At 46.5% G+C, this 26,695-nt stretch overlaps 2 protein-coding genes across 7 annotated transcripts in view; one reads left to right on the plus strand and one right to left on the minus strand.

Moving 5' to 3' along the window:
• WNT5B (Wnt family member 5B) overlaps positions 1-26,695 on the plus strand; it is a 126,571-nt gene that overhangs the window by 52,958 nt on the left and 46,918 nt on the right. The window contains exon 1 of one of the 6 annotated variants that reach the window (XM_083572392.1): positions 26,165-26,285. The exons of the other annotated variants lie outside the window; for them this stretch is intronic. The gene's annotated coding sequence lies outside the window, so the exon portion shown is untranslated. Of the gene's footprint in view, positions 1-26,164; positions 26,286-26,695 lie in introns of those variants that run through there. 6 annotated transcript variants of the gene reach the window in all.
• Positions 21,815-25,988, minus strand: FBXL14 (F-box and leucine rich repeat protein 14). Its single transcript, XM_083572379.1, has one exon. The coding sequence runs from the start codon at positions 25,252-25,254 to the stop codon at positions 24,052-24,054; it is 1,203 nt and encodes a 400-aa protein (XP_083428505.1). The 5' UTR covers positions 25,255-25,988; the 3' UTR covers positions 21,815-24,051.

The raw sequence follows: 26,695 nt of genomic DNA on the forward strand, positions 1-26,695 counted from the left end.
GAATTCCAGACCTGGCAGGTTATATTTTGTAATGAAAACTGAGCTCCTTTAGACCTCTGCTACTTTCCTGCATGTTTAGTTCTGCGAAAGTACAGATGGGTCCTTTGAGGTTTGTTTGTGGTGAGACACACATCCCTAAGTGCATAACGTAATTCGGCTGGATCTTGGCCAAGGGTGGAGATGGCATATGATTAGATCTCTGGATAACTGTCAGAGACTGGAGTTAACCTGAGCGGTGAGTCCCTTAGCTGCAAACAAGCTCAAACCTCCATTCACCTAGCAAGAGCTGTGCTGCACATGAGCAGCTTGCGTGCCTGTATCGTTTCTCTTGCACTATGCCTTTTGCACAAATGGACACGTAACCTTTTCCAAAGCTTGTGGTTTTGCAAGCAGCACTTTGTGTGTGCATGTCTGAATGAGCGAGATGCATAACATACTGTATTAAGCACTGAGAATAGCATCTTGGCCCATCGGCAGTTCCCATACTGTGGGAGTGGTGATCTGAATTCAAGCCCAGGTTGTGTGCCTTAAGGAGCAACACCTGGGTTTATGCTTGAGCTGTGAGTTTTCCCACAGATGTAGGTGGTACTTGGATGTCTCTCCTCTCTGTGCTATTATGGTGCTTCCCTCAGGAATGCTATGGCCATGGGTTATAAATACTGGCATCAAGTCAGGACAGGGGAAATCCACCCAGGTTTTGGATAATGAGGCCTTCTTCTCCCTCTTTGTGGGGCCCGCAGACATCTATGTATGTTTTTGTGGTTGACAGAGCTCTGAATATGGGAACTTCTGTTTTCCTCAGTAAGGAGCAAGCCTGCTGTGAGCAATGGCTCACATAAATACAGTATTTATTTACTAATTTTTACATTATTTATGGGGGAGATCTGAACTCTGCCTCAGCATCAGTCCCCATCTGTAATATCTAATAAATAATCAAACAAACCTAAGAAATAAATAAGTTAAAAAATATTTTAAAATGTGTTGGGGAGGGTGGGTTTATTGGCTGTTTTTTATTATTATGTATTTTTTGTTTTTATATTATGATTTTATGTTGTAACCACCCTGAGACCTGCAGGTACAGGGTGGTATACAAATCTAACAAATCTTACAGGGTTGTGGTAAGGATTACAATTAGATAATACATGTGTAGTGTTTTGAACATTTGAAAGTTCATCATCATCATGCCTGTCTTCCTGACTATATTTTGTTGTCTCTTCCAATGTTGGCTTTTTTGTTATATCCAGTCATTCTTCCACTTGACTTACTAGCAAGCTGGATTCTGCAGAGTGAGCACCATCAGGGTTTGAAAAGCAAGTAAACTTCAGAGCCAGCCTGATAACATTTTGGGGTTGGTTTGTTTTTTGCTAGTGACCGCAACCTTGGACTAGCCAGGCTCTACCTTGGCTCTCTGCCCATTTCCTTTCCCCATGACTTTATCTCCATGCCAAGAACAGCTGTACCTGCTAAGTATTTGCATGTCAAGATGCTGTTAAAACTCCAGGAACAGCCCAGTTAAAAATCTGGCAACCCTCACTTCAGCCAGTGGCCTCTTTAAACTGGAGCTCTGACTTCTGCTCACTGGAGATAGAGAAGTGAGGCAGTTGAAGCTAGGATGCTCCATTTCTCAGCTGCAGTGAAGGAGGGTTCTTGCTGAATCTGTTTAAAAGCAGCACAGATCAAAACACAAAGAGGGGATAGAAAGGGAGGAGAAGAGCACTAAGCGCCTCCCATTCTCTCTTGATAATCCTTTAAAAATAATTGCAGCCCCAAACTTCTGGCCTCCAGCAAATTTTCCACTCCATTAGAGGCTTTTGTGAAACTGGGGAAAGAAACCCGCAGACTTGCATATTGTGGTGTTGCCTGAAACTTCCAGCTGGGATTTTTTTCCATCAAAAGGGGATTTTAGTAAAACCATTATAAGGGGCTTAGCCACAGAAAAGCATCTGAGCTGTGAGACAGGGGTAGATTAGCATCAATGGGCTTGTCTTTTGGCGCTGCAGACAAGGGAAGCTGCCCATGTGAATTCCCTATACTGTAGTGGGTTGCCTTCTTGCCAGGTGAGTGACTGGGGTGCACTGACATGCATATCCTGCAATGGAAGGGAACTAAGAGTGTGTGATGGTTCAGACAGGTTTCCTGGTCATGGGACAGAAGCCATTCCCTTCTGGACCCTGTTTTAACGCCCTGAGTAAAAATAACAGGACACTTGCACCACACTGATACGTATATATTGCTGGGAATTTGAGTGCTTATTCAAATCATGGGTAGGAATGTTAATTAACTGTTGAATTTAAACCATCCTAAATAAAGTTAGGTCTTCAATGGGAACACCAAGTTCCCTTCTAATGTTACCTATGCAGATCAATAAAAAAATTGCATAACACGCAAATTTGCAGTATGCTTTTTTTCCTGTTGTTTTAATGCATGCCCTTCTAAAATGTGTTTGGGGGTTATTGGCTTGTTGTTGTTTTTATTTTGTTTATATATTTCGTGGTTTTATATTCTGATTTTATTCTGTGAACTGCCCTGAAACCTGTGGGTATAGGGCGGTATATAAATTCAATAAATAAATAAAATGTGTGGGATTCTAGGTCTGGTGTTTTATGGTTAGTTTCTTAAAAAAAGAACCATAACTCTGATGTCAATTTATATATGGAAACTAGAGCGAAGGCTGCACTGGATGCTGTAAACAGCCATGAATGTCCAGCAGTACTCTAGACTAGTCTCCCTTTAATGCTGATTCCCCCGAGATATAGAGCTATAGCTGGATCTTCTGGAAGAAGAAACTAAATCAGATTTAACACCCAATTGCTACATGCAGTGGCGTAGCGTGGGTTGTCAGCACCCGGGGCAAGGCAAGTAATTTGCACCCCCTAACCCGTGGATTTGCGCCCCCTAACCCTAACCCCCAGATGTTGCGCCCGGTGCGGCCGGGCCCCCCCCTGCACCCCCCACACTACGCCACTGGCTACATGGAAAGCACAACCACACAGTAAGACACTTCCTGAGTTCCTGTTCCAACAGTGCTCATGAGAATGTACTCTGTCATTTTGGAAATATGCTATTAAAGTGTTTTATATATTTGGAGCTCTATAGTAACTTGCTAGGCTTTTAGGCCATTTCATGTTTTGGATAATGTAGGTTTGCCCAAGGTTAGGGAAAGTGTGGCCCTCCATGATGTTGTTGGACTACAGCTCCCATCATCCCTGACTGTTGCGTCTGGAGATTTATCTCTCTTTCTGGATAGTATTAACAAAACTTCACAAAGCTCTCATACGTAGATTTATTGACGATAATCAAGGTACATGTAGAAATATTATTCACATTCCAATAGGCTGTTCTGTGGCTCTGAATGAAGATGGTTAGAAGCTTTTTATGAAGTTCTCTGTGGAGCTCACGAAGTGAGTTCACCCTTCTTCTTGGGTTTGCCATAACTAGACTGCCACAAGATTACAAAGAAGTAAGGGAGATATTTTCCTGCTCTCTGGCAAAGCCAATAAAAAGTAGAATATTGCTGTGCCTACATTTCCCAACCTGCCTTGGGGTCTAAAAAGGGGCAGCATTGTTATTCCTTCTACCTAATACTAATACACATGTCAGAGCTACCCTAGGTCCCAGCTCACAAAGGACCAACGCTGCTTCGTTGTTAAGTATAAAAGTCTTTATTGAAGTTCAGTTTCACTTCCAGACCCGCAGCGCGCAGCTCCACGTCAGACCGCTGATGCTCCGTCTGAGTCTCCTCCCCCTTGACACCAATTTAAGATTCTAGCCTTGCTCCACCTTCGCCGCTGCTCCTTCCTCCTCTGGGTCCGCCTGCCCGCCGGGGTTCCGCCCTTTCTAGCCTCTTCTCCCGCTGATTCCCCTGAGCCTTCTCCCTCCCTCCGGCGGGCTTTAGGAGCTGGTTCCCCATCCGGGTCTCCTGCTGTTCCGCGCGCCTGCACATTTGAACTTGGCGCGCGCGCCCAGCCAGCAGCTTTCCTCCTGACCGTTCCACTGCTGCTGTCACTGCTTCCCCCTTCGGGGGGGCTAGCTGCAACTGACCTCCCCTCCGTTGGAGGCGTGGTCAGCCCTGACTCCCTCTCTGGAGGAGACACTGCCCCTGACACATGTGACTCTTCCCCCCCACTACGCTCTGGTGGGGAAACTGGTCCCGATCCTCCACTGCTGCTTTGGGGTTCCCCTCTGGCTCCTTGTTTCTGGTGCGTCCCCCCTGGGACCCCCCTTGCCCTGACCATCGGCGCCCCCTTCTGGGAATCTTCTGATTCGCTGGAGAAGCTCATGGAATCTCTCGGGCCACTGTCATACTCCCCTACGCTGCCCTCGGATTCTTCCCCTTCGCTCTCCCAATCCTCTCTCCCCAGTGCTCCTGCTCCTGATTCCCTGACAACACACATTTGCTATCACTAAATAACTGAACTCTGTGGGGGCAGACCACTGACCACTGTCTGTCCTGGCTGGGGCTGATAGTTGTGGGTGCCCAACAACATCTGAAGGACCACAGATTCCCTCCCCGTGCTCTCACCTATGAATTATCATTTCTCAATAACAATTAGTCTTTGCCACAATGCGTTGTACTATTTTTGCTGTAATATATTGTGGCTACCAAATTACAGAAGCAGTTATAATGCCAGAAATCCTTTTATAGCCTTATGGCATTTTCCTTTAAGTCAGGGGTGGGGAACCTGTGGCTCTCTACACTACAGCTCCCATCATTCCAGGCTGTTACCCATGCTAGATGTGAGTCCCAACAGCATCTGGTTCCCCAGCCCTGTTTTAAATTAACCTAGCTTCTCAGGTATGCACATAGCTGAGCTGAACTGGTAATGTAGGCAGTGTGACTTTTATGCATGTGTGGCATAAAATAAAAGGTATGCTGTCTGAAAGCCCAGGGGATTAAAACCTTGCTGTAAGGAAAGCCAGCGTTTACATGCATTTGTCCCCCACTCCCGCTGGCAGAGGTTGAACCGGGAGGAGCCTGAGGTTTTCCTTTTTGGCAGCTAATCTCTTGCAGGTGTGGTTTACAGACATATGTATGAAAGGGAAATATGCCATCTTTGGTATTAGGAAGGCTGTGTTAGAGCAGCAAAATTTTAGGGTCCTGCACTCTGTTCCAGGCACTGCTTCAAACAGTATGACTTTAGGTTAGTCTCTCTGCTTCTCTGGCCTTGTGCTTAGGATGGTGCTACCCTGCTTTGTAATGTGCTTTTAAAAGCCAGAAAGGGAAAGGATTAGATGGATAATACTAATGCATTGCTAAAGGCTATCCTCCTTGTAGTTCTGCTTTGTTGGAGAAGCTAGGTTAAAGGCACTTCAATGCTGCCTTCCCCAACTTGGTGCCCTCCAGATTTATTGAACTAACTACATGCAACTTTAGCAGCTCCATTAGCCAGCATGGCCCATGGTCAAGAATGATGGAAGTCCAACATCTGAAGGGCACCCAGTTGGGGAAGGCTGCTTTAGTGACATTTAGTCAAATGTCCTGTATACCGAACTGCAACCGCAGTGGTGTTATTTGATCGTCATGTTAATGTTTTAGTGTAGCTGTTATGATATTCTAAACACTGTACTGTCTTCTTTAGTATCATGTCACATGGTCTGTGACTGAGCATTGGTATTCAGCCAAGTTAAGTGGTTTGCTCCCTCTTCTGTCTCTGACATCATAGGAACTACTTGGGACATGATTGGTATGGCTCAGTTTCCATGGAATGTTGTGTATAATTTCCTACAGTTGCTCCTAAAGGCACTTTAATTCTCATTTAAAGGAAGGAGCTTGATGTGGGTGGATTCCAAATGTGATTTTTCCCAGAGCGGAGGCAGTTTGTGTGTTTGTGTGATGAGAAGTAACGCACTGGTCCAGTGTGGATGCAGCATTGTTGTCTCCCTTGTAAACCAGAGTTTGTGAAGCCAGACATGATCGCCCAGGTCTGCATACTCTGCCCCTCACATACCAGCCTTAGTGTGGGAATCCTGTCTTGTTTTAAGCTGGTTTTCCATTACATCTGAAAATCTGAAGCTTTGGTTTCATGTTGATTAACTAATCGGGATTTTATGTCAGGATCTGCTGTGTTTTTTGAAGCCAGCAATGTGTACATGCAACCAGCGATGGGAACCCCGTGGCCTCCTGAAGTTGCTGGACTCCAACTCCCATCATTCCTGACTGTTGTTACCTACTGGCTGAGCCAATGGGAGTTTGAGTCCTACAACATCTGATGGGCCACTGGTTTCCCAGCCCTGCTGCATGCTGTGCTCAGATGTGCACACATCAGATTCAGTCTACAACTGAAGGTATTCTCAGAGACAAATGTTTATATCAGGGATAGAGGATGTGTGGGCTTCTAGATGCTGTTGGACTCCAGCTCCCATCAGTCCCAGCCAGGAAGAACAAGTCAGGGATGATGGGAGGCTGTAGTGTGACAGTGTCAGAAGGGCCACAGGTTCCCTAGCCTTGGTTTATACAGTGAAAGCTCTTTTAATTTTTTACTCAACAGGTCAGGGGTGAGGAACTGGCAATCCTTCACAACAATCAAAATCTGTAACCACTGAAGTATATTTATGAGATTTTATAAATATATTGCTTTTTAAAACCCTACAAATGATGCTCCTGAGGAATAAGAACAAGTAGTCTGCAAATGGGTGGGGGGTACTGACCTCCCCTACCTAGTACCCTAAAATGATGCTGTTGCTTCCTTGCAAGAACTAGAAAGTGTGCTGTGATGGTGGCATAGATTCACTCCAAGCCAGAACCCTCTTTTTGGCTGTCATGCTTTAAAAACCTAATGCTGCAATCATAGATATAGCTGGTCAGGATATAATAAATCACTATGAACTCAACGGGCTTAATTCTGAGTGGGCGTGGTTAGCCAGGCTGTTTTTACACGTGACGCCAAAAGCGCGTTTTAGTCTGGAATGAATCGCTTGTGGGGATGGTTAGTGCGCCGCGGGGAAAAAAGAGTCGAGCGTGCCGTTAAAAACAAACCACAACAAACAAACAAACAAACAAACAAACAAACAAACAAACAGAAAACGGTACATTCTCGCCAACGCGGGCTTTTACCGCCTTCGAGAGAAACCTATTTCAAGCGTCACTTGTGAAACCGGGCCCCCGAGCACGGCTTGTGTCGCCGGCCCCCAAACGGTGGGCAATGCTGCCGCCTACTGGCAAGGAAGCATCCCTGTAGCGGGGAGCTCGGTCTTCGCCAGCCGCGAGAGGGGCTGCTGAACGCAAAATTCCCGAAGTTGCCTCTGGCTGCAAACCACGAGGCAGGGGGGCGAAAGCAGAGCGAGTCGGCCGGAGCGGGAAACGGGATGCTCGGCTGGCCTGCCGGGGAGGCTGGGCTAATTCTTTCTCCGCTTCGCCCTGCTTTTGATCCTCTTTCAGTTTAGTTCCTGTGCATATCCTCAGCTCCATGCCCGGGCTGCGCGCGCCTTCCATGCAGAGCCTTCTCCTTTACAGGCTAGCGGACAATGGCATTCTCTCTCTCCCCTGTGTTTTGGAAGATCATTGTACGTAGCGCGGTTAAAGCGGTGCCTGGGGAGTTCTGCGCTGGCCCTGAACTCCGGGCAGTGATCGGGAAATTCAGAGGGAAGACTCGCGTTTACCAAGTGGGTAGGTGTGTCTCCCGCGGCCTCATTGACGCAGGCTGTGTGAGACCAGAGACCAACGCAGACTTTATGGCTTTAACACCAAGCTATCATTTCCCCCGCTTCTCCACCCACCCTTGCTTTGGTTTAACATGCAGCCTCATGAATTAAAATAGTTTTCAGTTAATAATCTGCCTTTTAAATAAATCAGATTAGCACATTACCCAAAACTCAATACATGTGCCTTTTTGATACCCTGAAAGATGACTTAGAATTTAAAAAACAAAAGCTTCAATTTGTTATGCTGTAATGAAATGTCATGGAGACCCACCAAGTAAAAATTGACCATCACTGACAGAAATTGGCCCTGACTGATTACCGGTAATTAGCAGCAGCCCCAGTTATTTCCATAAGACTTCCAGCATGCAAAAATGACCTACTGTTTTAATCTCTAGCCTCAAAAACAACCTCATGAGATAAATCAAGGGGGTGAGAGGCCTTTTTTTCACAGCCAGAAGGGGAAACACAACGCTTTATGCTCAGTGCTACACTACTCTTACTTCACATCCTGTGTTAGGGGTTACAGCTGCTGCTACTGCACAGAGAAGCCAAAGGGATATCTGGGGCACCAATGCTTTTAGAGAACCACAGAGTCTGAGAGATGGTAAAGGGGAGACTGGAGCACCCAGCTCTTTGAAATGCAAGCAGCTGTGCACGAACCAAGAGTCGTTCCAAAGCACCTATTGCGAGAGCATAAAAGACAGGGGGTTGCCAATCTTTATGGGCCAGCGGGCATATTTGGAATTATGAGAAAGTACTGTGGGTGCTAGTCACTAAATGGTTGCTGGGATGTGTGTGTGACGAATAAAAAACGGATGCCACATCTAAAAGAGCAGAAAAGAGGCAGGACTACAAGCAGCCACTCCATCAACGAGAAAGCCAACTACATCAGCCTGTGTCGCTCTGTCTCACACAGAGACAAGTTATTTGCACCTCTGTTCAGAACAGATGGGACGGAGGGTGTCCAATTCTGGCACCCAGTGACATGTGGCCATATTTAAGAGGGTTTGTTCAACATAGGAGAGGCTGGGCCAGTACAGACAGGAACTGCACAGGAAGAGCAAATGGTCTAATGATTTGTGGATGGGGGTGGGCATTTTCTGTGCACCATACCTAAGGGCTGTCCTACCACCCATCTGACTAGATGAGTCTTTAGGTAATCAAACATATAAAGACCAGTTCCTGTGTTCTGTCATGCCTATCATTAGCAAGAGATAGAATCCATGGCGGAGATTGGCAGCTAGGAGGAGGCTTCATTTTAGAATGGCTTCCATTATATTATGTGTGGGCTAAAGTAAATGGTGTTGCAGTCAGCAGGACTTGTACTGCCTTTCCCAGCTGAAACACATTGACAGCAATGTTTTCTGGAGATAGGACAGGACTTTTATTTTGTATTTCTTGTTAGAGCAAGGAACCTCAGGCTTTGGGGCCAAATGCAGCCCTCCAAACCTGTCCCTCAGAACTCTCTCAAGGCCACACTTTGCATTCCAAATGTTTTGCTTGATGGGAAACATAAATGGGTCATTTCACCCTGTTAATGCCCTGTGCTTTTTCTCAATGGAGGACAGAGAGGGATGTGTGAAAGTGTATAGAAACTAACCTATTGTATAAAGACAAAATGTTCACATGTTGCGCCACATACGTTTGTCTCTGGTCCCACCAACCACTGGCAGATGGCTCTCAGAAGAGAATATGGCCCTCAGGTTAAAAAAGTTTTCCCATCCCTAGATTAGACCAAGGATAGCAACAATTCTTCTTCTTCTTCTTTGGTGATCACTCATAGCCGAGTAAGATTGTCTTCCATAAACACAGTTTTATCAATGAGTCTGTAAGTGACTGTGGAGGCCAATTCTGGACCCACACGTCCTTCCACAGTGGGGACATTGGTTCCTGGGCAGGAGTTGATCACAGGGTAGATTTGCCAAGTGTGCCTTCCTCTTAGCACGTTTCTCCCTTGCGTCCTGAGTTCGAGTGTATTCAAAGTCCATGACACCTTTGGTAAAGGCTGTTCTCCAACTGGAGCGCTCGCAGGCCAGTGTCTCCCAGTTGTCAGTGTTTATACTACATTTTTTTAGATATGTCACAAATAGGTCTGTGCTTGCCTTGATCCTGCAAGCTGACTTGTTCCTTCCCTCCACAAGAATATACTTTTAGGGAACGGGAACGTGGAGCTAGGGAGTTCTTCAGCAGAGCATTTTTTCCCCACCAGAGACAAGGGCTACCAGTCCTAGAATCTCCAGTAAGAAATAGATGCATTACATACTATTTCTGCTGGAGATTCTAGAACAGATAGCCTCAGTCCTCACCAGGAAAGGACTCTCAGCTGAAAGAATTCTCCATTGCCTTTGCATTCTCCAAAGGTAATTTATTGGGCTGGGGGCAACCTGGAAAGGGGAAGCTGGTGGTGGGGGAGGTATGCTCATTGTGAGTTTCTTTGAGTCTCTTTTAAATGCTTGATTAGAACTTTCACAAAAGTGCAATTCCTAAGGGAGCAATGCTTGTGCATTCCTAGCAAAATATGTTGGTCTGGATGGATGTTGCTATCTGCTTTGTCAGGAGAGTCTGGCTTTGGATATTTGTGACTGGAAATGGATTCTGAACTCTGCCCATGCACAGCTAATTATGGAAATAATAGAGAGTGAAGGGATGTCATCCCAGAGTCTGGGCTGGGGTGCCTGGAAATACTTTATTTCCATTTATCGAGTGAAGCCAGCTGGTGCCCTGTGCGCATGTGCAATTATAAGAACTCCACAACAATTAGGCTCCGGCTTTTGAATGAGCGGCTCGGGGGCTGTAGTCCATAAATCACTCAGCCCATTTCTCAGCTGCGCCCTTCCTGTCAATATCTGTTACCAGTGACTGTTACCACCTGCTATCCTTCTTGAGCTTGCCTTCTGCTGTTGCCCTTCTATGCCATCTTCCTTCTGTAAACAAGTCCTATTAGGATTTATTTTAAGAAGTTTTGGATTCAGCACATTATAAGTCCTTCCTAGGCTCCTGTATCATATGCATATTCTCTTTCTCTCCTGTTTATATTTTTTGGAATTTAAAAACTGAAGAGAACAATAGAAATTGTCTTCTCTACTTGGAGCTAGAATTTGTTGTGGTCCTGCCCTATTAGAGAAAAAGTTAAATTGAGATTACAATTTCACAAACATTGGCTAGAGAACTGGGCCAGTTCTGCCATAAGGCAAAGTGTGACCTGCCTCAGGTGGCAATACTGGAATATCTTTAAAGGTTAGAAATGACCCATTATTTAGTTTAGAATTACGGTATATTGTTACCACCTTGGGGGTATCACTTATCTGCCTCAGGAATCACAATGTATCATGAATCAGTGGCACAACTCCGGAGCAGAGATGAAGCCTTGGATTAGAACTGCACCAAAGTATGTAGCTTGGGGGAATGTAGTTTACATGAGAAAGGTGAAACCTTTTATTCCACTAACTTTTAAAATCTTCAGATCAGTTGGACTGTTGGGGTGCAGTTGGTCTACAGTGTGCAGCCTTCATGAGACTTTGTTGTAGTAAAGGCTTTTGGCTCAGTTGTTTTAACTGTGTATCCTAGACCTTGAAGAGAGAGAGAGAGAAAGAGAGACTCTGTATTGGGAAAAAGATAAAAACACATTTTGAGATTATTCCATTTAGGAGCATAAGAAGCTACCTAGCTCAGTAGAATATACTACATTCACTGTCAGCCGTTCTCCAGAATTTCAGGACAGGATTTCCCCCCCAACCCTATTTGGATATTCCAGGGAATGAACCTAGGTTCTTTGGCATCCAAAACATGGGCTACAGCCCTTCCTTTTGTTCCAGCCACCAATAGTGGCTGTTCTTAAATGCAAAGTACACTCTTTTTCAGGTACCCATTTATTAGAATGTTTTCCCCCTTTTAGCACTTTCCCCAGGAAATATATATAGAACTGTTGATCAAATCAGTGTGAAATCTTAACAAAGCTATTTTAGGCTTTTTGCATTGGGTCTTGTTTTTACCAACTAGATTTGATTTAATTTAACTGGGGAGGGGAAAGGAGGAGGAGGGAAATGCATTAGCTACATTGCAGAACAAATGTGGGAGAAATCTAACTCCTTGTAAAAAATACTGAAACCTCACCTCTGTCTCCCACCCCACCCCCTCCATGCAGCTTTTAAGGCTAGAGAATTTGACAGGAAGGACTCTGGCTGGACACTGCAGGGAAGCATTATGCAATCATGCCAGCAGCTTTGGCACAGCGCCTAGAAGACATCCTTAGGGGTCTTCAAACATAGCCTTAGCTATTCCAGTAGAGTTATCGATTATCTTTTCTTAACAGACAGCAGTATGAAAGAGCAGCTGCCTATAGAAGTGGGCTTTGCTGAAGGGAGGGAGGTAGGAAAAACACAAAGGCCCCACTTTGCTGGAACCAGACTGTGCCTGTTCCTGAGAGCAGCAGATTTTGCAGAACACATTCCTTTGAAATGCTAGCATTGAGGTGCATTGACTTCTATTTTCAAATCTTCACCCCCCTCCTTTCCCAAATGCCTCCAACTTGAGGCAAGCACGTGCCTCCTTAACTCCTCACTGCCTATCTAGTTCATCATGAAAATGAAGAAACACTGTGCACACTGCAGTCTCTTTGCCTGTATAATCACAGGAGGGGTGTCCAAAAGAAAGCAACGTCTGCATGAAACAATCCACCCCCCCCACCCCATTTTAGACATATAGAAAAATATAGTGTGAACCAGCATTCTCCATCTACCACCTGCATGAAGGTAATAATAATACATAGCATTTATATTAACACTTTAGTGTAGGTTAAATGCTTTGAATACTTCTTCCAAATAATCCTTACAACTGCTCTATAAAGTAGCTATATTATTCCCATATTGCAGATGCAGAGTGGATCAGGGCTGAACAGTTGTGGTTTGCTTAAGGCTACTTCATGGCTGCAGCAATAGTTGAACTGAGGGTTTCCCAATGCACACTCTTAACCTTTACACTGCACCCTCTCTCAGCAGGTTTAGGTAAGTGAACACATTTTGGGGCTCACTCCATCTAACCTTGTGGCTACATGCTTTACAAGGCTATTTACCTTGGAGTCCCAACCAACCAAATGGGAGTTTTACACAGCATCAGTGCTCAGACATACTTCCCTGACTTCCCAGCCCCAAACTGCAGCAGTTTCCCCTTTTTCTGGGCATCAGACAATGCAGAAGTATTTCAGCTTGGAACAGGTCAATATAAAAGGTTTCTAATTTTTGTTCCTATACTCCACCCCGTACAGCCAAACCAAGTTAACTTTGGAATTCTGCGTTGCCTCACATGTCCGTTTAGTTGCAGCAGCTGGAGGGCAAATTTTCTCCCTTATTCAATTAGGAAATAATATAGTGAGAGATTGTTCTCATCATGGTTGGGGGAAGGTCAAGGAAAAATACAATACTTTGCAGTAAAATCAAATATGGTGGGGCCTGAGATCATACTCTCTGACACCCTCTAAGAGCACGTGCGAAAGTAGCATTATTGCAGTCATAATAACTGTTCTTTTTAAAAGTATTTTTCCAAGAAAGAAAAACAAATGCAGTTCCTTGTTGTGGAATACTATTTGTTAACTGGATGCATAATTGGTTAAAAATTAAATAAAATTATGAACTATGGCTACAATCTATATGCTTTCCTGGGAGTAAGCTCCATTAATAACAGTGGGACTCACTTCTGAATAAACATGTATAGGATAGTGATGTAAAGGTAGAAGCTTTTTCACCACAAAACATTTCAGATTTTTAGCTCAGTTTGCAATGCCAAATCTTCTAGTTCTTTGGTAGGTGTTTCCTTGAATATATAGACATATCTGTTCCTTATACTACCTTGTGTCATAGCACATTGTAAAGGCTACCACGTTGTTCAAAATCATGTTGGGAGCTGCTAGATTTTGCATTTCCCTTTTGACATTTAGATTTGTAACCTCATCCTGCAATACTGCACTCTAGAAAAACTCATAGGATTACTTCCATAGACTCAAAGAGAGCCCAGTGCTAATAGAAGTACATGACACACTTTCGGAGGTAGTGAGGGGACCTCCCCTGTGGTGTCATGCTCAGGAAAGGGACTGATACCTGAAGTAGCAAGACATCTCTCCAAAATCCTGGTGCAGCACTTGGTTCTTTTGGTCACTGTAGTGCTTCTGCAAATAAAAAAAAACCTTCCTCCCTGCTGCTTTTCTGGAAAGAGCATCAGTGGTGGAGCATCTGCTTTGCATGCAGAAGGTGCTTGGTAAAGAGGCTTGTAGGCCACATTATACAATAATGTTTCTCCTTAATGGGATGTGGAGAGCTTGTGCATGGGTGTTCAAGCAACTCTGGACAACACAGCCACAGCCTCCATTGGAAGGACTTTCTCCCCTGCCAGCCAACAAGCTTGGCAATTGGGAACCTGGTGGTTAAGTGCTCTTCTTTTCACTCATTCAGAATCTCTTACTGAATTGCCAGCCTGGTGGCCCAATAAGCAACCACCACTTTCATAAAGAGATACTCTTGTTATGCACAAAGGAGAGTGATCCTTTGGTTTTAGCCTACAGTTTATCTGTCCCTGTTGAGAAAGACTTCTGCTCTAGGTCCAGTGGCGGAGCTTCATGCTCCAGCACTGGGAGGGGGCAGAGAGCAGGCAGGGGTGGGGCTAGCGCACGTCCCGGGGGCGTGGTGCGCTGCCCACAGGGGCATGGTGTGCATCCTGGGGGCGTGGCATGTAGCGTGGTCGGGGGGCAGCCGTGATGCCACCCCACCGGGATCACGCTGCTGGGGGCAGTGCACCCCCCTGCACTCCTATTCCTCCGCCAGTGTCTAGGTCCACTGAATATGTCATATGAAGGAGAGAACACTAGGACTGGCCACAAAGCTCTCTGACTGACTTCTGGCAAGGAAATTCAAGCAGAAATTGTGCTCCTTTTGGCTTTCAGCAGGGCCTACCCTTCTGGGTAAATAATGAACCAGTCCTTACTTGAAGAGATGTTTTGCTCCCAGGCCAGCTTTCTGACAGGGGCATAATCTGCCATCCCACGCAAGAAGCATGCTCCTCTCTACTGCCAAATTGAAGGAGAATCCAGTTTGGATGCCAGGAAGGATGTAACTCCTGAACTAATCCTGGAAAGGGAACAATATCAAGCATGGGAGTTCCCATTTTTGGCTGCCACCAGATCTATTTTATGGAGGTAGCTCTGTAGCATGCCAAAGCCCAGAGCAACAATTTTGGGCAGCACTAATTTAGTTCCAATATTAACATGCAAAATGACAGGTGGAGCCGAGCAGGAGGGAGAAGCACAGAGCTCTCTTTCTCAAACAGACCTGCTTTCTTTTTCTGCTTGATGATTGAGGTTAAGTCTCTTCACCCAGAGTTTTTTCAGCTGAGAAAACAGGTGCTAAAGCATCTGGAAAAGTGGATTAATCAGCCCAGGAGTGATACCCTTTTTAATTGGGTAATGACCCTCATATCACAAGAAGCAGAAAGCTTTTTCCTTTCAAACTTCCATTAACAGATCTACTGCCACTCCAACAACCTATGTAATTTTGGAAGGGGAATGGCTTCTATTGAGAAACTACCTGACGCTGGCCTGGTTCATAAGCAACAGGCCACTGCCTATATTTACTTCTTGGTGCTTGAAACGGTGTTTAAGTGTCGTAAGGATCCAACATTACAAGTCAGGTTGCAGAGAGAGGTTATTTTGTTTGCTTGCTTGTTTTGTTTTACTATGCTCCGACGCCTCCAGTGGGTAAAACGAGTCTTGCATTGCAGGAGGTTGGACTCGATGACCCTTGTGGTCCATTCCAACTCTACAATTCAATGGTTCTTTGAAGTCTGAGGCTCAGGAGAAATGGCCTTCCTTTCCTGGCACAGCTTCTCTGTGCTTGGCTTCTCCCCCCTCAGTTGGGACTGCAGCAAAACACACTGCTGTTGAGCTGCTCTTTTCTGTCCCAAACCTGCCTGGATGTCAGGCCTAGAAGCAAGAAAAGGCTCATCTGCTGTGACCTGACCTTGGCATTGCTTGGCAGTACACAATGGTATTCTGAAGCCCCTTACAAATGGCATCCAGTAGTATCTGGAACCCACAGACACCAAGACAATAGTGCAGGAACTGTAAAAAGCAACTTAAAGGGTTTCCTGGTGTGTCTCCCATTTTCCCGCCTTTTTTTACTTCAGGAATGCTACTGGTGACAAGAGTGGTTGTTGCCCTAGCCTGCCTTTCCTTCTGATTGCCTCAGTGAGGCAGAGCAGGCATATGGAAGGGTGGCTGTCATCAGTCCCTCCTTTCCTGAGGGAGCAGCCCTCCTTCCCCTTAAGAGTATATACAAAGGCCTAATAGCAGCACTGAGGCATAGCAAGTTTGGCAAACAAGGTGCTAACAGTACTGTTAGCAAGTTAAAGGAAGTTCCTGGAAAGTCCCTCTGCCACCTCCCGGAGTGTGAAAAAGTAGCATAAGCCCCTTGTGGAATCAGCAGTCCCTTGTGGTAGTGCATAAAATGGCTGCTTTAATTTAAGTGTAGCCAGAGACACTGATATGAAAAGCTGCTTTTATTCCTAAGAAGCTCGTGTCTCTCACTTGAGGGACGCTAAAGAACATAGCTGAAATCTCATTGCAATACTAGATGGAGAGGAAGGGCAGCCCTGGTTCTTTTTTCTGCAGGGAAACCAGTTCCCCCTTTTGTGAGGTGCAGCATTGGAATGGGACAGAAAAGTCCCAGTTTTTCAGGGAAAGCAAAATGGTAGACAAGAGCAGCTCTCCAGAGGAAGCAATTCTCTCATTTCAACTTATGAGGCACAGGGCTGGTGTGTTGCAAGAGCCAGGCAGCATCACCAAGGCATGGCCTTGAGGTAGGAATAAAATGGAGAGGGGTGGCAACTGAACTCCCTCCCCTCTTAAGCAGCTGCCTGTCTTTTCTTCTGCAAGTAGGAAGTGGCACTGTTGCTCTGGGGCTTGAGACATTGGAAACAGTCCCATAAGGGTTTCTCTCCATATGCAAGCTTTCCAGCTGGCGGAAAGGTTACCACTCCTTGCCAGGTGTTTCGAAAGTTGAACGTGGGAGGCTGCCTTGTGCTGAGTCAGATCATTGCTCCATCTGACTCAGTGTTGTCTATGCTGTTTGCCAGGGGTCTCTTCCAGACCTGCCTGGAGATGCTGGGGAGAGATCCTGGGACCTTCTATATCTAGGGCAGCTGTTCTGCCACTGAGCTACAGCTCTTCCTAAAAAGACAGCTGGGCATTTTTGTGTGTGTTCATGCATGTGCGCACACAATCTGGCACAAAAACAAGTTTAGGCAATGCCCTCATACTTCCCCGAATACTAGCACTTCTGATCATCAGTTTACTGAATGGTAGACTACAACCCAGGAGTCTATAGATCTTCTGAAAGTTGGATCAAATACAGGCCTGACAAGAAGAGAATTCCCTTGCATTTATCACCAGAAGTTTCAGAGAATCAAAAAGTTGTCCCTGAGAAAAGAGATATCACACATGGGCACAACTTGAGGTAGCAGTACCTTATTTCATCAAGGGGTTCTCTTTGTCAAATTTCCTACCCTCCTCCCACAGAAACAGAGAGCAGTGGACTGTCTGGTAAATAAAATCAGAGTTTTAGAACTTCCTCCTGTGGAATAGACGCTTCCTCACCCCAAGCATAGAAGGGACAGAGCAGAACAGACACATTCAATTCTGAGTGAGGATTTTCCCACCTTTTATCTGAAGTCATTATACAGTAAGCCCACAATTTATATGCCTTTGGGTTGTACACATCCAGCTTTATGAGCATGGCAAGAAATAGAAAAGGGTGGGGTTCTGGGAACTCAATGTTTTGACTATACACAATTTTGGCTTTAGGCGCAATCCCCGGAACATAACCCCTATGTAAATTTGGGCTGATTGCAATAGGATGAGGAGCTTGCTTCTGTTTAGAGAGCTGATTCCTCTCCCTCTCAGTGACTTCTGAGGTCATTGAGGCATTTCCAAAGGCAGTAGCAGAAAGCCAGTTAGGTTCTCCAGGTGGGTGCAGTTTAAATGAGTAAGTAAGTAAGAAATGGGACGCAGGTGGCACTGTGGTCTAAACCACTAAGCGTAAGGCTTGCCGATCAGAAGGTTGGCAGTTTGAATCCCCGCAACGGGGTGAGCTCCCATTGTTCGGTCCTTGCTCCTGCCAACCTAGCAGTTTGAAAGCATGTCAAAGTGCAAGTAGATAAATTGGTACCGCTCCAGCGGGAAGATAAACGGTGTTTCTGTGCGCTGCTCTGGTTCGCCAGAAGCGGCTTAGTCATGCTGGCCACATGACCCGGAAGCTGTCTGCGGACAAATGCTGGCTTCCTCAGCCAGTAAAGCGAGAGGAGCGACGCAACCCCAGAGTCGTCCGCGACTGGACCTAACAGTCAGGGGTCCCTTTATCTTTAAGTAAGTAAGAATTGCCCTTGAGTAGTTCGGATGGCCTCCTAGAAGGTCATGTAGTTGCACTGGTTAGTTGTCCATAAGAACGATATAAATTGGCTAAAGTTTCTGCCTGTGGCAGTGGATATAAGTTTAGATGGTCTACTCTTGTCTGCTTCCACCTTTGCAACTGATAGCGTGAGGTTTAATGCCATTATGGTGGCATTAGTTGGTTCTCTGTCTTCCAGGTCTTACTATTATTTGGCTTAAAGACCTATTGGAATGTACACTTCAAAATTTAGTTCCTTGTAAGGTTTGTGTTTATGTGGTTTGTTTTTCCTTGTAAGGCTGTGGTTTCTGCCCATTGGCATAGATATGCTCTTGGATACTATGTTTTTTTCTACCTGCAGTTTGGCAGCAGATGGGGTCAGGCCAAATGTATCAATTGCAGCATATGGCCATTTCACAGTCTAATAGGAATTATCCATTGTTAAGTGAGCTTGGTTTGGGCCATGAAAATAATTCAAAGAAATGGGTAGCTCAAAGTCACTATTGAAGCTTGCAATCACACCTGGTTTCACTAGTACTTACAGATGAATCCTATAGAACTAGATCAAGTCCACTGTCACCCAGGAATAAGGAAGGACACAAGCTCAATGCCCAAATGCCCTTGGCCTATACAAAATGTTCCCTTGCCACAAACTCCTAGTCTGCCTAGAAAGATCTTTCACTATTGGGGTGCAGGGGAGAACTTTCCAGAAGTGGGGTTGAGTACACATTGCCTAGCATATAATGCCTAGGCTTGGCATCTCCTCCAAAGGGGTATGACAACCCTCTCCATGCATAGAGCATCTATCTTGGCTGCCATAGATCCAACACACCACTAAAAGCCTCCATGACGCGCTCAGTGGGTGAACCCTCCATTTTCATGTGACATTTGCCAAATTATCTTTCCATTGAAGGGTCCTGCAACAAGTATTACAAAGTGTTTTCTTTCTCTCCCTGTTTTGGGAATATTGCTATTGGATAGCCCTTTGTTGTCTGCTCAACTCCCTTGACTTGAGAATGGAAGCTTTGTTACCAAGTGTTCTTCTGGTCAGTAGGAACCCCCCACCCCCGTATTAGTACAACCAATCATGGAGGGTGGTTCACATCATCTTCTGTGCTATTTACCACACATTTTCAATAAAGGACACTGTTGAGGTTTCCTGTCTCTCCATATTATTCTTTACTACTATTCTGCTGGCAACAAATGTAATCTGCCAATGGCCTTTTGTTTGTAGGAAATTTCTATGGTTAAGTCAAGTCCCGAAACTAAAAGGTTCCTCCTCATCAGGAAGGACAGGTTTTTTCTGATTGGCACTGCCTTCTTGAACAGGCGTTAATCCTCTGCTCCCTGCTGACCAGAACATGACTCCAACTTTTTGTTCTCCCCTGGTCAACTGGTATTTTGTATCTAGTTATTTAATGCCTTTTTAAAATTATCCATTACTCTGGGTGAGTTGGATAATGGCTTCACAACCAGCACAAGCGTCAACCAGTCAGCTTTGTGCACAGCCACCTTTTATTGGAAACGGGGGAAACTTGTGGCTCCAGTATGTGGGAGTTTCGTCTAATAATAATAATAATAAAGGCGAATGAAGGGAGCACATGCTATGCAAATGAGAGATGTCTGTACATATCCAGGTTTTCAGAACAGAATGCAGTTTGTTTGGCTTCAGATATTCGCATATATTATTCCAGCCAAAGCTAGAAGGTACCAACCATTCTCTTACCAAAAGTTGTCCTTTATCTTGGCAGACATAAATTCACTCAGCCATAACTGACTAGTTGTCCTTGTATAAATCCTTCCTATTCCTCACTGGAAACAGACCATGTTCATGTTGGAACTACTGGTGCAAATGGAGGCCTATGGCACAGAATGGAGGGTTTAAATTGCTCTGTAGAAGAGTGAAGTATAGATGGTTAAGAAAACAAAAACAAACCCACAATAGCTAATGTTCTTAATGTTCTGAATCCCAGGAAAATTTTAGTTTCAGCTCTGGTTCTTCAAAACTTGCTACCAGTCTCTTGCACCAAAGCAAGGTATTAGGGAACTTGTGTCCATTACATAACACAGATTCCACTATCACTGCTTACCAGTCAAGCATTCTTATTTTAATAGTGTCCATTGCCTCTTCAGTCATAAACACACTATAAATTATAAAAAAGAAAAGGCAAAAGTAGGAGTAAACATAGAAACACCTCCCTCCAAGTAGAAGAAGATGGATGTAGTGTCAGGCTCAATTAGATCCAATTGTGCTGGCTTTTGCCAACGAGAACAATGCCGCTTGTGTGACGAACTCCCAGCAGAAAGCATGAAATATTTTAAATAAAAGCAGCAATAGCCATCTAGGTGCTAGCTTCCTCTTGAGGGCACAGTGGAGGTCCAGTAAAACCTTACTCTGAACAGGAAATGCAAGGATGGCCTCCTCCCAACCCCAGGCAGAAATTTAATCTTGTTCCTTTCCATGTGTTAGAACATGAATGTATTTCAGTGTTGAAGGAGAAACTGATGTTGCCGGTTCCACTGTAGCTGAGGAAGTGCCTGTCTTTCTGCTGTAGTTTTATGGACAGTTTACCTGGGGTACTGTTAGCAGAGAAGCCAACTAGTAGAGAGGAGAGTTTGAATGGAAGAGAGTAGCCTGCAGCAGCCCTGGAAGTGCTTGAAATGCAAATGTACAGGAACTCCAGACCATCCCCCACCCCCGCCCTCCACATGGAGGAAAAGCAGCTTAAATACAGCCAGGCCTGGAGAGGAATGTTAAAAAGAGGGAAAGAACCACCCCTCCTCCCTTCCATAGGGACCCTCACACAGCAAGATTCAGTATGCATGACTGAACAAGCAAGCAAGGACAGCTCCTCTTTTAACTTTCCTGAACAATGGCTGCTGCTCCTTCCACCATTTCACATTCTCTCTACCCCCCCCCTTTAATAAGAAAAGAAGGGGAGAAAGCCATGCTGCATGACTTAGAAAGAAAAAGCTTTGTTTTATGCTCGATAAGCACTGCTTAACCCCCCACTACAGTTTTGAAAAATCCTCAGTAGAAGTTTTTGCAAAACTGTCAGGCCAAAAGTCACAGATGAGTACAAAAGGGGGGGGGGGACACGGACCTTCCCACCCCAAGGCTATTTTTAACATCCAAGTTTGGCTTTCACTTTATTTTCAAGACTTGGATGATTCGCATGGTTTCATCCTTTTGCCATCCAAGTTTCTAGTTATCCAGATTCACTTGATATTTAATGCAGCAACTGAGGATATTGCCTCTGTTGAAAATGAAAAACCAAACATTGCTGTACTGTTCTCAGCATCTGTAAAAAAAAACTTATTAAAACTCTAGTAGCAATAGTGATTTGCCCAACACTGAACTGAAAGCTATTACTGGACAGGTTCAATTACATATTACATGTAGACAGACTAGGATAAGCTAGGACTAACAGATCCTTCCAAATGGAACCAATTGCTCAGTTGTGAACTTCTAATTCTGAAGTTGTTTAGCCTCCTGTACTAGAAGGACAAAGCATTCTAACTCCTTTGATTCACTGGACCAAATTGCTTACTGACTGCTTACTGACAGAGGAGACAGGGCAAGAGCTCTACGATGTGTCTCTTCTCACAACTTTTGATCAAATATACCTGCCTTTTAAAAAGACAAAGACAACACAGATACAACTTTTTTTTTTCAAAAACATACTTCATATTTCCTCTTTTATTATATAAATATCAGTTTAACCTTTTACTGTAAGAATATAAAATGTTTTAAGAGGATCTTTATTTTATACAAATTCACAAACAGTACATTTATTCCATGGTGGGGTTATGTGTCTGGGCTTGTCTGAATTCCATTACCTGCAACTGTGGAGGATTTGAAAATCTGCTCAACTGCCCCTTCTTCCCCCATCATTTTTGCTTTCTTCAAAGCTGACTTATTTCTCCTTTTAAAGACAAGTAGTCAAGAAGTGGCTTTAATTTAATGAGAGAAGAGAAACAATAAATGAAACCAACTTTTCCCATTCATGTTGCAACTACAAGTCAGTCCACTCTGCTCTTCTTTCTACTTCCATATAGGAAGCTTCTTACTTGACCTAGGTAACTTGAGAGAAAGGGAGGTGGGGATTTGCATAATATATATATTTAAAGAAACGGTGTTTCTATTTCACATCTCTTTTAACCATAGCCCAATCATAAGTTTGGATGTTTACATGTTACACCTTTTTGTGCTAGAAGAGTAGAAATGCAAGAGCATTGTTGGGTCCCCAGAACCTTAGTCAGAGAGGGAGAGGCACAAAGATGATGTGTATGTGGGACACAGGGGGAAAGAAACCCCAACCAGCCTCCCCCCTTGCAATCATAAACCCAAGAGATTATCTTTCCAGTCTAGGCACAAAATATTTCAGTCTCTTATCTTTCTTATAAAAACTCCTGGGGGAGGGGGGTTGAGAACAAAAACAAAACAAAACCCCAAAACCCGAGGTAGCCAAACATTTATATAGAGAATATATTAAGCAGTAAAAGTGTACTTAAAAATCCACAAGAACAGCCACTTCAAATGTCTTTCAAAATTAGACTATGTATGAAGATGAATACTGAAGAGAAGAGAATGAATAAAAAAAGCTGAGCTCACCCACAAGACTTTTCAGGGAAGGGAAGCTTTGTAGAGTAGTTTTGTTTGTTATGTGTTTCTAAATAAAAGACAGTCACAGTATTTCTAGTGAAAAGTACAAGTGAAGATTAATTCCATCGTTCATACACCCTCAATTCTCCAAATGGAAAAGATGTGTGGTTGGATATGTTGTTAAAAGTATATATTATCCCAAGCTACACACACACAAAAAGGAGGGGAAAGATGGAGTAATGAGGGAGAGAGAGGTGGGGGGGGCAGAGAATTATAAAATGTTGAACAAAGGTGACTTCAACCTCTAGACTGAGACTGCAGTCTTATGCACATTTACCTGGGAGTACAGCCTACTGAAAACAGTGGGATTTACTTCAAAGTAAATATGCATAGGATTGTACTGTTAACTGGCAGCAAGGGAAAGATGGTGATGGGGTTGGTTGGATACAGCATAAAATGAGTCCAAGGGAGAAATACTGTGTTTGATGTCTCCTCCCCGTTTTCTGCAAGCAACAGTGAGAAGTATGAGTGCACTTCAGTTGACACTCCATTTATAGTGCTGTGTCAAAGAAACATCACCTGCTCAGGAGGGAAGTCTAAAAAGCATGGCTGTTTCTAGCCTCAAGCACAAGGTGGGGGGCAGGAAGAGAAAAATAGAAGTATTATGGCCCAGAAGAGGTAGTATGATAGGGCTGGGAAAGACTCCTGCCTGAGTTTCTGGAGAGCTGCTACTAGTCAGTGTGGATAATACTGAATGAGATGGATCAATGGCCTGACTTGGTATAAGGCAGCTTTCTATGTTCCTGTGATATCTATAGCTTGTCTACATACCATATAAAGAAAGGGGTGGATGACTACAAAAAGCAAACTAGGAACGGGTGAACAAGCAATAATGGAAAAGAAGTAGGAAAGAAAGAGACTTATGCATGCTCAATAAAGAGCCGGTCTGCAGTAAATAACAACAATGGCGGGCTAGGTTTTCTTCTTCCATCCCTAGTGCAGAAGGGGGGTGGGGGGTGGAATCAGATTTGGAGAAAGGGGCTGTATTCATCCCCAGTGCATAAAAGATTGAGAAGCTGCATTCCCAATAGAAAAAGGTAAGGACAGTGATACTGTATCCATCCACAGTGAAGGCTGATATAAGAGTGCAGTTGTCTCCCACTGGTGCAGGGGAGGGAATTATGAAAGAATGGTGGGTTTTCCCTCTTTCCCACCTCCATTGCTATGGCAGGTAATTGAGGGGGTAGACAGGCAAGTACTGAAGATACTTTCCCCCACCCTCCAGGTTTGGAGTCATATTTCCCCCACCTCTTCCACTGCAGCAGTCAGTTGTTGAGTCCCTCCAGAGGGGTGGGGATTTCCAGGTGTCCCCTCCTCTCACCTGACTTTCTCGCTCTCAGTCATTTGCCAAAGTCCCAGGTTGAGCACCTTGAGGCAGGGCAGTTGAGTGATACGCTCCAGGCCCCGTTTAGTTATGCGGGTGCAACCATAGAGGTCAATGCCTGTGAGCTGACTGAGGTGCTCTGCGATGAGCTCCAGGCCCTTGTCGGTGATGCGGACGCACTGGCCAATGTTGAGAGTGCGCAGTCCGTGCATCTGGCGCACCATACGGTTGATGCCCTCGTCGCTGATGTGGCAAGAGCAAAGGGAGAGTGAGCGCAACCCATCCAAACCCTGTGCAATATAGGCCAGGCTTTGGTCTCCCACTTTGTCACAGAAGGAGACGTCCAAGCCTGAAAGACGCAAGCTGCCCATTGCCAGATGCATGATGCCCGTGTCACTGATATTGTCACAGGAACGCAGGTTCAGGGTGCGCAGGCTACTCATGTGTGACAGGTGCAGTAGCCCTGCGTCTGAGATCCCCCCACAAAAGCTGAGGTTGAGCTGGCGCAGCCGAGTGAGACCCCGCGCCAGATGCTTGAGCGAGAGGTCGCTGAGCTTCTGGCAGTCCTGCAACGTGAGCTGCTCCAGGCCCAGGCAGCCCTCTGCCGCACTCCGGGTCATGCCTGCCAGGTGCCCAATGCCCACATCAGAAAGGTGGCGGCAGGAACGCAGGTTGAGGCTCTTGAGGCGCTGCAGGCCCCAGGCGATAAGCAGGAGGCCGGTGTTGGTGATGTTGCTGCAGCCGCCCAGCTCCAGCACCTCAAGACCCTTTAGGTACTGGGCAATGCGGCCCAGGCTGCTGTCGGTGATCTGCTTGCACAGGCTTAGGTTCAGGGCCCTCAGCGAGCTGATTTCTGCCACGAAGGCGTGGCCCAGCCCGTTGTCGGTGAGGTTGTAGCAGCCGCTCAGGTTGAGGCTCTCAATCTCCGCCATGCCCTGAATCACGTAGCTGAGGCTGCGCCGCAGTGATAGGATCTGCACCCTCCGGATCCCCCTGGCCGCCAGGCTGGGGAAGAGCGATGGGTTGGCACGGCGCAGGTGCAGCTTGGCCTCTACGCCCCGCCACACCGAGCGGTGGTAGGCGGCGTCCCTCCAGGCCGTGCACACCTGCGCCACCCGGCCCTTGTCCCGCACCTCCAGGTACCCGAAGATCATGGCCAGCAGCTCCGGGAACAGGCACGAGATGTGCGTCTCCATCGCCCGGGCCCGGCTCGCCTCCGACACGCAGCCACCCGGGCCCGGCGGCGGAGCCCGCCGCTCCCGCCGGGGCCCTGACGCGGCTAAGGCTGCTCGACCCAGCCTCCGGGCCGCTGCCGCTGCTTGGCAGGTCTTCGGGGGGCTCTCCTCGCCGCCGCTGGCTGCGCGCTCTCTTTCTCGGCGGCCGCTTCCGGCTCGGGCCTCACATCGCCACCGCCAGGGCAGGCGAGGCGGGCGGCTCGGCCTCTGCTGCTCCGCCGAAGGAAGCTGGGCTGCGAGCCCGGCCTCTGGCGCGCAACTGCCCTCGTCCGTCCCCGCCTCTATCCGCGCCACACCAGGCAGGCCGCGTTGCCGCCTCGCGTCTTTCCTGGGGCGGCCCCGCGCCGCATCGCGCTCAGTCCCGCGGGCGCTTTCTCTTCCCCGAGCGCCGCCGCCGCCGCCGTCTCCTCTTCCTCCTTTGTCTCCCAGCCGCCGCTCAGGCAGACCCCGCCGGCGCGAGCGAGGGAAGGGCAGCCCGCTGCCGAGCTCTTCCTCCTGCCGCCCTCGCCGCCGCCGCCGCTCTCGGGAGACCCGCCTCCCGCCTCGGTCGGCTCGGCAGGCTCCGACTCGCGCGCTCCCTCGCTCACTTGCTCGCTGGCTGCCAGGCCCCGGCACCGCGCTCAGGCCGGGCGGGGGAGGGGACTGGGCAGGAGGAGGAGGAGGCTGCTGCTGCTGGGCCGGGCCGGGCTCTGCTGCGCCACACCTCCCCGCGCCGCCTGCGCAGTGGTACGATCCGGAACACTCGGAGCCGTCGCCTTGGCAACACCCCCCTTCTCTTCCCTCCCTCCTCCCGGCAAGCCGGCAGGGTTAACCCTCGCGGCGCCGCTCTCCATCGAGCCAGGCTCCACGGGCCTTTCGCGGAGCGTGGAGTGGCTCTCCCGGGACCACAGTGCGGCGTGGGGCCGGCCAGGGGTTGACCCCAAGAATAGTTTAGCAGCTGGGAGGGGGAATCCTACCTGCTGCTCTCGCCGCAGCGCCGTGGGTGCGCTAAGGTTAGGATATGGAGCGTCGCCGTTGCACGCGAGAGAGACTTTGCTGAAAGGGCAGGTGTTAAATCAAGAGTGGGGAGAAGGGGAGTCTAAGCTCCCTTCCCTCCCTCACTTGGGGCTGCCTGGAGATGGGCGAGAAAGGGTTATTTTAGTAAGGCTAAAAACTTTTTTTGGGGGGGATACCCCAAACTGCTCTTTACGCCTCACCCTCGACTCAAAGCAGTATTGTTTATTCTTGGTTAGCTTTAAATTTAAAAGAAAATATTGGGTACAATCCCTATTAAAAAAATAAAGTTTAAGGTATTTAATTAATTAAGCTGTTATTCTGCGTCACACAAACCTTTGCAGTGGTCTTTCAATAAAAATAACACACAAATCATATATTGTTTATGAACAATGCAGTCTTTTCTATA

Source organism: Podarcis filfolensis (genome assembly GCF_964270895.1).
Source record: "Podarcis filfolensis genome assembly, chromosome: 10".
NCBI lineage: Eukaryota > Metazoa > Chordata > Lepidosauria > Squamata > Lacertidae > Podarcis > Podarcis filfolensis.

What these genes read in the sequence shown, in the direction of transcription:
- FBXL14 (XM_083572379.1), bottom strand. Translation starts at nt 25,254, where the DNA reads ATGGAGACGCACATCTCGTGCCTGTTCCCGGAGCTGCTGGCCATGATC.